General features: G+C 37.1%; 1 protein-coding gene across 1 annotated transcript in view; it reads right to left on the bottom strand.

Moving 5' to 3' along the window:
- The window catches only part of cdh10b (cadherin 10, type 2b (T2-cadherin)), a 56,804-nt gene that overhangs the window by 21,021 nt on the left and 26,394 nt on the right, over positions 1 to 9,389 (bottom strand). Inside the window, exon 3 of the mRNA XM_016441690.1 lies at positions 4,431 to 4,725. Coding sequence (XP_016297176.1) covers positions 4,431 to 4,725 — 295 coding nt within the window. The remainder of the gene's footprint in view (positions 1 to 4,430; positions 4,726 to 9,389) is intronic.

The following is a 9,389-nucleotide window of genomic DNA, read 5'->3' as shown; positions in this document are numbered from 1 at the left end:
GATGTTAAACAACGTCAACACGGATGCACACATCCTTAAATGCTTTGCTAGTGCTCGCCATAATGAGATAAATAGAGATCGCTCTTACCACAGAAATGCACGCTTCAAACAAAACAGTCAATGAAGACGAAGAAGAGAATGATGTGTGCTCCCGGCGCCTATTTATACTATAGTCGCACCGGTATTGACGTCATGGCTGTCGCCGGCCAACGAGTTGGTGTTTTTTCAATGTATGCTTCAGACACGGGTCACGACGAGGCGTTCCCCATAGCAACCCCTAGAGGACGCAGTTCGAAGTTCCCATGAAAGGGAACTCAACGTAGTACTCGCGCGCTGTGTTCGGTGCGCACGCAGAGAGCCGCGTCTCAGGGACAGCAACACCGAACCGAGCTCTCCTTCGCGTCCTCCTGCACCTGAACGAACAAATACAAATTGCAGTTTAAATGCGCAAACAGAAAAAATGTGAAAGAGCCCAATTCAGCACCCGCGGTGTTTTGTGCACGCATGGCGCACGCAGAGAGACGCGTATCAGAGCCTTGAACACCGAATTTGCCTCTTCTTGCTCTTGTACTGACAAATACATACAAAATTATGTCGAAATACCCCTCTTGGAGAGTATCCTTGAAAAAAACTGTCAGTTATGTTTTAATTGAAAGTAAACAGTGGAGAAAGAAATTGGATGTGTATCAGACACATATGTATCAGACACATTGACCTGACCATGTTTTGCTTAAGTGTTTTTTCTTTAATTGCTAACGCGACCTTTTTACACCACAGACTGAACAAAATTAAGCATTGCTTAGTAATTGTTCAACAAGGTATTGATAGTTGTATAAATATCATCACACTAACAGTTATCTGAATTTTTGGTTGATTGTAATCCATTACATACCTTTCTATCAAAGTTATCTGACATTATCCAGATTAATTTGTTCTGACGCAGTTTAACTCTGAGTTCTTGTCATATTGTATTACCATTTTCTAAACTATAACAAATAAACTGTGATAATGTGAGAAATGTTGAAGGTGTCTGAATAAATTTAGTTTTGACTGTGTATTTAATTTTTACAATGAAGACTATGCAGTGCTATTTTACATTTGATTATTCTGTTTCTGTACCTGGACAGCTACAAACTTGAAAAAACTTAAACTGTGTAAATAGCACAAATAAATAAATAGAACGAACATACAAATTAAACAATTTCAAACAGGGCCCACTGGTACAACCTGCACTGGGGCCCCGCAAACCTCATCTACGGCCCTGCTAATACTATACCATAATATAATGTTTTACAGTTGTTCTTACTTTTTTTTTTTACTTAAAACTACATAAATATATATATTTTTTTTAATGATGTAATGTTATATTCATACTTAAAAAATATTGTATTCATTCAAGTGAAAGAAAAGCTGTAAAAGATAGATTTTTCTCTGTTTTGTAGCTGTGCTGCTGAAAGTTTTGTAGTTTTTTTCAAGTGTGTAGTACATCATTACCCACAATAAAAGTCTGATATTGGCCTGGTCTCAGATAATAGCTAGAGACAACAACTTTTCTCTTGCCACATGAAGAGCAAAATCACTCCTCATTCATAGTTGCCAACAACCGCGCTTTCCATTACACTCACGGCTTCCTGTGAGTAGTTTCCTCAGAGGTTTCTCTGTTCTCATTTGTGTCCTACTGACTCTTCGTTCTTCTCAATAGACTTTAGAGGTGACTTCGCGGCTTCTCAGTCTCACCTCTGAAGGTGGACCGAATGCACATGTTGTTTCTGCCATGGATCAGCAGCGTCCTTGGCATCAACAAGACCTCCACCGAGCAGCGTTCGCTCTCCGAACGACTCGAAGAATACTAATGAATGTGGAAACATCTGTTGCCCTCCGATCCCATTCAGATAACACGGAGAGAAACAGTCTCAGTCTTCATGTATGGCCAGATCTGATTAACGGCAGGCACGTTCGCAACACATGGCCGGTTTGTTCAGCTTAAACGCGAGTGCCACCGTGACCTCATGGTTTGGCAAGCAGAGCCGTTTGTGAATTTGTACACGGTCGAGAGAAAGGAAGAGCTCAAGCGAAGTGTCAAATGAGCACGGTGTCTCATTTATGTTGCGGAGTACCGGGGATGATGTAACTTTGAACCCCACGGAGAAATACAGATAGGAAAGAGAGAACAAGCCTGACAGAAAGAGCAATGGGAAAGAAAGGCTGAGCTTGGGTTTCAAGTGCAAAAGCCTGAAGGGAAAAGACTGTAGTCCATTTACAAGGCTGCTTTCACCAGATTGTGTTGAATAAATAACTCTGCCCAGAGTTGAACTGTTGTAACGTGATGTGCTTTTACATTTGTGAAGGAAATAAATATCGATAGTGACAGTGAATCTGCCATGTATCATGTTAAGAATCTGAATAAAACAATATTGCATGTTCTCGGCTTGTAAAACACAGGTGCATTGAGACTTTCGACGGCAGAGGCATAAAGGAGATCAGGCACTGTAATGTAAGAATCCAACTGAGAGTCCCTGAAGCTTGAGTGGAGTGGTCTTGCATTCGTCTGAAAGGATGCCTGATAGTGTTTCATGCCTCAGGGATCCATCTTTCAACAAACACTGTTGCATTAAGATCTATTCTCCAATGAGACATCCAGAATCTAACAGAATTTTGAATACCTTTACGCACATTTCATTTTTATGTTGCATTGTAAATGTCACGACAAGGATGTGACGATAGTGCTGATTGGCCAATGACACCTCAAGAATGAATACAGTCCCAAACCCTTCACTAGTGACTGTGACATGAAAGGCAGCAGACAGGGAAAAATGTTAGTCCATTTCATGCTTCAAAAAATATTGGGAACTAGTGAAGCATCTACTATAATATAATTAAATATTTCTGATTTCTGACAGCATGTTGCTAAATAAATGGTGGCATGAGGAAGATTGAACTCTATGGGGTGATGCATCTCACCCACTGACACACTTTACCCCACTCTCCTCTAATTATTAATAAGGTGTCAAAATGGCAAGAGTAAAAATGCAAAAAAAAAATAATAATAATTCTGTTTGGCAACCTCTGACACATTGTGTCAAGCGTTCTCAAACAGTGCTTTATAAATTGACAAACACAAATAGGTACACCAGGACCACTTCAAGTATAATTTCCTCATTTCCAAGTGATTAATCTTTGATTCATTTGCTGGGTAACAATGATTAAGATCCACAATGATTATCTTATCATAACACAAAATCTTTAATCAAAACCGGCTGCCTGGTTTTTGTCAGAACTGCAAATGAGTTTTGATTCATTTGAGATAAACCTGCGGGTTAATTTGTTGCTTCATGAAGAGTAATTGATATCAGCTTGCTGCATCCCGTTCATTTACTTTGATTCTCTCTGCTGCTCTTAATGGGTTTAAAAGCACTGATAATTGAATGAATTCAGACGGGATATTGTAAGATCTTTATCCTTCCTGCAAATCACGTGAAGTTGAATGTTTGTCATAGTTTTAATCAGCGTTGATTAAGTGGCTGAAAGAAAGTGTTTTCCGTTTAGCGTAAAAAAAATAAATAAAAGTCTATATTTTTACTGGCCAGTGTCACTTTGCTTGTCATGGTGGAGACAGTTTTGACTGCTTGGTAAACATGCATTAAGTTGTACTGCTCAATATGTAATCATTTTGAATTATCCTTCTGAAATCTTTTGTTTTTAAAAAGAGTCTAGCTACTTAATTTTGCTTTGGATGTCTTTATGGAGGCACCTTGACGTAAATGAGATTCTAGTGCGAGTGAGTGATTGCAATCAATGGCGTAGAGAAGATAACTTGCACCTGGATATAAAAATCGACATAAACCGCCATTTTTTACAATAGTTGTCATTTGACAGTTTTTGTATGTAAAATGTAATTGCAATTCCAGTTCCAACCAGAGGGATTGTAAATATGTATGTTTCTAAAGTAAAAAATAATAATAATACATTTCCGATGCTGTCAAAATGTTGATATTGTACATTTCAGTGTCCTTTGGAAAAAAAAAAAAATAAATTAAAATAATAGTTCACACAAAATGAAAATTAGCTGTACATTTACTCAGGCCATCCATAATAGGGCCGTGGGTAGTTCCACAATTAGTTCTGGTACTATGAAAAGGTTCCTACGGTGCGAAAGGCCCTAATGTAGAGATTTGGAGAAATGTAACATTGCAAATGATGTAATCCTAAATTTCTCCAAATCTGTTCTAATGAAGAAACTCATCTACATCGTGGATGGCCTGAGGGTAAGTTTTCAGCAAATTTACATTTTCTGAGTGAACTATAACCCCATAGAAGCAGAAAAGCATTGTATATAACCCATACCAATTAGTTTTCTTATGTGAATTTTTCTAATGTGAGTTTCTTTTGTGAATTTGCCAGAACATCTTAAACCTTCAACTCATACTCACCAACACTGGACATCTCTGATACACTGGCCACGTAGGTTTCCTTGGCAAACTTTGGCTCGTTGTCATTGATGTCATGGATTTTGATGATGAATTCCGAGGCCCTCTCCAGATCCTGTCCGGAGGTCTTGTTGACGGCTTTGGCGCTCAGTGTGTACAATGCTTTCTCTTCCCTGTCAAGCCTCCTGATGGCGTGGATATCACCCGAGTTCTCATCAATCTCGAAAACAGTTCCGGCCCCATCTCCGGTGAGGACGTACTTCACAGATCCATCTTCTGTGTCCATGTCTGAGTGAAGCTTAAAAGAGCAAAGAGAGTTTTGATGGAATTAACAGTTCCCGAATTAACTGTTTTCTTTGCGCGCAACTGGCAAATTGTTCGCAAGTATACTCAGTCTGTCAAGGCAAAATGTTCAGGCGGTTGCCCTAAACCTTGTGCAAATGGAAACAGAAATTAAACCATTTCCTAAATGCAGTTTAAGCCCTTTCTGGCCGAAGTCAGAATGTGTTTCTTGAGCAATGTTTTTAAATGAGTCATGAATTTGCTCAAAGGCCCCAGCGCTCGGTTTAATTTTCTTTGTGGGTGCAGCTTGAAATTTTGACTTAAGTATCTCATTCACATCAGTATCAGTAATAGTTTCACAATTCTTCCGTTCCTTTTCAACAGCAAACACAGAGCGCTGAATGGCGATCTCGCCATTATCTGCAGGAGCGCAGAACTTACTGTGTAGAAAGCTCTGTGTTTGCCGTGGTTGACGGCATATGGCAGATATCTCAGAAAACTGTCAATAGACTCCTGTACCTTCAAACTGTGGAGGAAAGATATGACCGGTTTTGTTCAGAACAGTCACAATTACACAAAACGCTCCTTCAGAGCAGAACTTTCCTTTTACACCTGTCTCTTAGCAACAAGAAGAAGCCCGACAGCCCTCTCCATTAGATTGCAGTTCCTCTTTTCCTGATTAGGTTTTTACCAGAAGAGGCCAGCCATGGAGCTCTGGACAAAATATCCAATCAGTATAGGTGCTATAAAATGTTTCATATTTAATAAATGATCAATCAACACCCGAAAATAGCTGCAAAAACAGTCCTTGTTTTCCTAAGAACCAAACAATGTTCTAAGCATTGCACCCTACAATTTCATAATCTGTACACTTACAACTAAATGCACACTATAATTAGAAACGATTTTAGAGGCTTTTCTAACCACTGTTATCAGGATGTAGATAATTTGAGGCGTAACAATTAAAAGCTCAATTTGGAGGTTCAGTCATTCTGAAACAGCGTCCCTCTCTGTCCTGAAACTGAATTAGGTATCTATTTCACACACAATTGCATTAACAGCACTAGCATGCTGCTTAGAGAAAACTTTTCTTTAGTATTTTTATGTCCTGGCATAGGCAGTTGTATAGGAGGCAAACCTGTGTGAATGTGATTTTGTTTCGTGTTTACTGCAAACCAGGGTTATTAACTAAAGCGAAAACCATTAATCTTAGTTGCATAAAGTAAACGTTAACTGTAATAAATTAAAATACATTAAAAAAACTTATTACATAAACACATCTTATCATTTTCATTTAGTTTAACTTGATATACTAAAATAGCTAAAACTAAAATACAAATTAAATAGAAATATTTACAATAAAACAATAACTATTCAAAATGGCAAAATACACAACAAAACTAATAAAACTTTAATTAAAATAAAAATATAAAATAAAATTCAAAATATTAATAATAATAAAAATCATCCGATACCAGTTGTTAAAAATGTTAAAGTTCATTATAGTAAGCCCAGTGAAGTCACAAAATGAAATGAAACCAAATGCACTTCTCTAACAGATACATACACACTCTCATGGGTACAAACCCTTATGCTTTTATTTATTTTAATTTTTTTCCATGGACAACTAGAGTAGAATCGTACTGGTTGTTATTTTCCATCCATTCAGTCCCCATGGGGACTAAAGCTTCAGAAAAGATGCAAGAGTACTCGTAAGGCACCCTAAAAATAACGCATATGACTCGTGCACTCTATCCCAAGCCTTCTGAAGTCATGCAAGCTTTGTGCAAAGAACAAACTGCATTTTCTTGGATTTCACTGATATTTTTCTCTTCCAGTAAGCTTATAAGTTTGTGAACTGATTCATCAAGAAGGTCTGACTCAATATGATTAATTCATGAATCAAACATCTGTTCTTATCTCATGAGCACACCAAGAAGAGCAAGGGCGCATGTCAACATTTTCAGTGAGTAAATATCTAAATGTCCTTCTTTTCCTTGCACAAATCAGTGTGTGAATCAAATGGACTACTTTTCCACAGAACTAAGAAAGTCATACAGGTTTGGAATGACATGAGGGTGAGTAAACGATGACTTTATTAGGGGCTGAGACTCCCTCATATTAAAATACAGGAATACTTGTGTTCTGCAAGAAAAAAAAAAGTATATTTTTCTCAACTAAAAGCTTTTTCACTTGTTGTGTTTTGAGTTTTCTGGCCTCCCCAGTGGCTGCCTGATAGGTTCTCAATTCCCATCAGCTAGCTGATGAGTCAATTATACACATTTTTTATGTTTAGACCTTCTTTTTATGCTTGATCATAATGCACACATTAAACAGAGAGGGTCATATATGTCATCATTTTTGGTCTTCATATTTGCTAGTGTTTTGAAAGCATAGGGTGTCCAGGCATCCCCTGTTTTCCAGGCAATGTTTTCTGTTTTGTTTTTGCAAGAATCTTATGTTCACCAAAGCTGTATTCACTTGATCCAAAATACAATAAAAACAGTAATATTGTTTAAAAAATTTAAATAGATTTGATTTGGTACTGAAAAGGGTTGTGCTGCTCTAAAGTCAAAATGTTTTCTAACATGTTTGATAGATTTAATGCATCCTTTCTGAAAAAAATATACATTTCTTGCAGAAAGGAAAGAAATCTTGCTGACCTCAAACTTTTCACCGGTAGTGTAATTTAGAGTTGCATGATATACCATAGTTCATTGCAGTACAGCATTTACAATTGTTAAAACACACAAAAGCAGAATAGTCCACCTTTTTATCTTATAGAGAAAAGTGTTATTTTAGATGATGTATTCATTTACTGGACTAGAAATGTACTGGATTTTATTTCAAACATCTTATGCAAGTGTATCTGCACAGTTTAGAGAGAGATTTCTCTTACAGTATGTCAGAATTGGCTGTGTACTGTAGAGGTGACATACATAACACAAGTTTGATTAGTTTTGTGAACTCCTGTCTCAGAGTTGGTTCACACTCTATAGATCGTTCGGGTCTCAAGGGATTGTGCTGTCACCGCTGACACAGAGAGAGAAGAGAAACATACACCGCTCGCTCACAAAAAAAAAGTCATCCGATACCAGAATGACGTCAAGCATTGTGGACCATATCGAATATCCATATTTACAGCATAACCGCACAGTTTAAATTACAATAACTGTTGATGACTCTTCAAATCTCACTGCATGAAAAAGAAAAACTCGATATCTTGGAGAAACAGCTTGGAAATATGTATAAAACAACTGTTTTGGCAACATGTGACAGCGTTAGTGTGTAGATCCTGGTAGATACAACACATTTTTCGCACTGTTCTAGTGCTATTAAAAGCTGGTTTAAGTTTTTTTTTATGGTATTTCACTGAAATATAATAAATCTTGAAGAGCCTGTACTTGGCATCTGACAAATGTACTATATTAGCAGATGCACAATGTATATAATTGGATTACATTGGGTTTTTTTTTTTTCTTCCAGTGGTTAGAAGCGACATATGGCTCCAGCGTTAGAAATTTGAGAGCATGTTATGTCAGTGTTGTTCAAGACAGTCTGGCAAATTTGAGACAAATTCCCATTTTACTCAGAATTCTAAATGCACGAAAATATGCAGCTGAGGGTTTGTGTGGAAAATTAGAAGATCAAATATGAAGTACCTTTTTTATACAGAATGTACTGAAATACTGCAATGGACATTACATTTGCAGTCCAGTCAGCGGTTGTTATGACATGGCGATGGTTAATTTCATGAATATTAATTAGGCCATGCTGACGTTGCTTGGTAACCTTTCTAGACTGCCCAGTCATGCAAGTAATTAATATTCATGAGGCAAACCTTCACCAGAGTAGTAGCTTCATAAGTCATATCCTGTGCTTGAGTTCTTGCATTTGAGATTCAATATCAGGCCATACTTATATCAAGCAAGTTACAAAGAATTTTATTTCAAACAAATGCAGTTCTTTTGAATTTTCTATTCATCAAAAAAAAAAGATATTAATTGTCACTGCAGTTTTTAACATTGATAATAGCAAGAATTATTTCTGAAGGATCATGTGACACTGAAGACACTGAAGACTGGAGTAATGATGCTGAACATTCAGCTTTGCATCTCAGTAATATATTACTTTTTTTTTTTTTTTTTTACAATATATTCAAATAGAAAAGAGTTATACAAAATTGTTAGAATACTTCACAATATTACTGTTTTACTGTATTTTCGATCAATTAAATGCAGTCTTGGTGAGGATAAGGCACTTCTTTCAAAAGCATTAAACATCTTTCCAACCCTAAACTTTTCAATGCTTATGTAAGTGCACAGTAATACAGTACAATACGTGTTAATTCAGAAACCGCATCTAAAGCAGAGTATTTGATCTTCTCAAAAAGATGTCAAAACTATAATATTGACCATTTAACATCGTTATTAGCAATACAATGCATAAAATCGTTTAAACAATTAACTATTCAAGAGCCCGATTGAACCTAATTGGTCACATTTTTATTCGTGAACTTCAACCATTAGCCTGCACTCTTAGAAATAAAGGGGCCAAGAACGTTTCGGTTACGTATGGTAACCCTCGTTCCCTGAAGGAGGGAACGGAGACGTCACGTCGGATGACCGACGAATTGGGATCTCGCTTAGAGAGACCAATCTACTTCGAGTGTAAACTAAA

The sequence above is a fragment of the Sinocyclocheilus anshuiensis genome, unplaced genomic scaffold, assembly GCF_001515605.1.
Source record: "Sinocyclocheilus anshuiensis isolate Anshui unplaced genomic scaffold, SAMN03320099.WGS_v1.1 scaffold391, whole genome shotgun sequence".
Lineage (NCBI taxonomy): Eukaryota > Metazoa > Chordata > Actinopteri > Cypriniformes > Cyprinidae > Sinocyclocheilus > Sinocyclocheilus anshuiensis.
The sequence above is the reverse complement of the archived record's forward strand: the minus strand, read 5'-3'. Positions and strand labels throughout refer to the sequence as shown.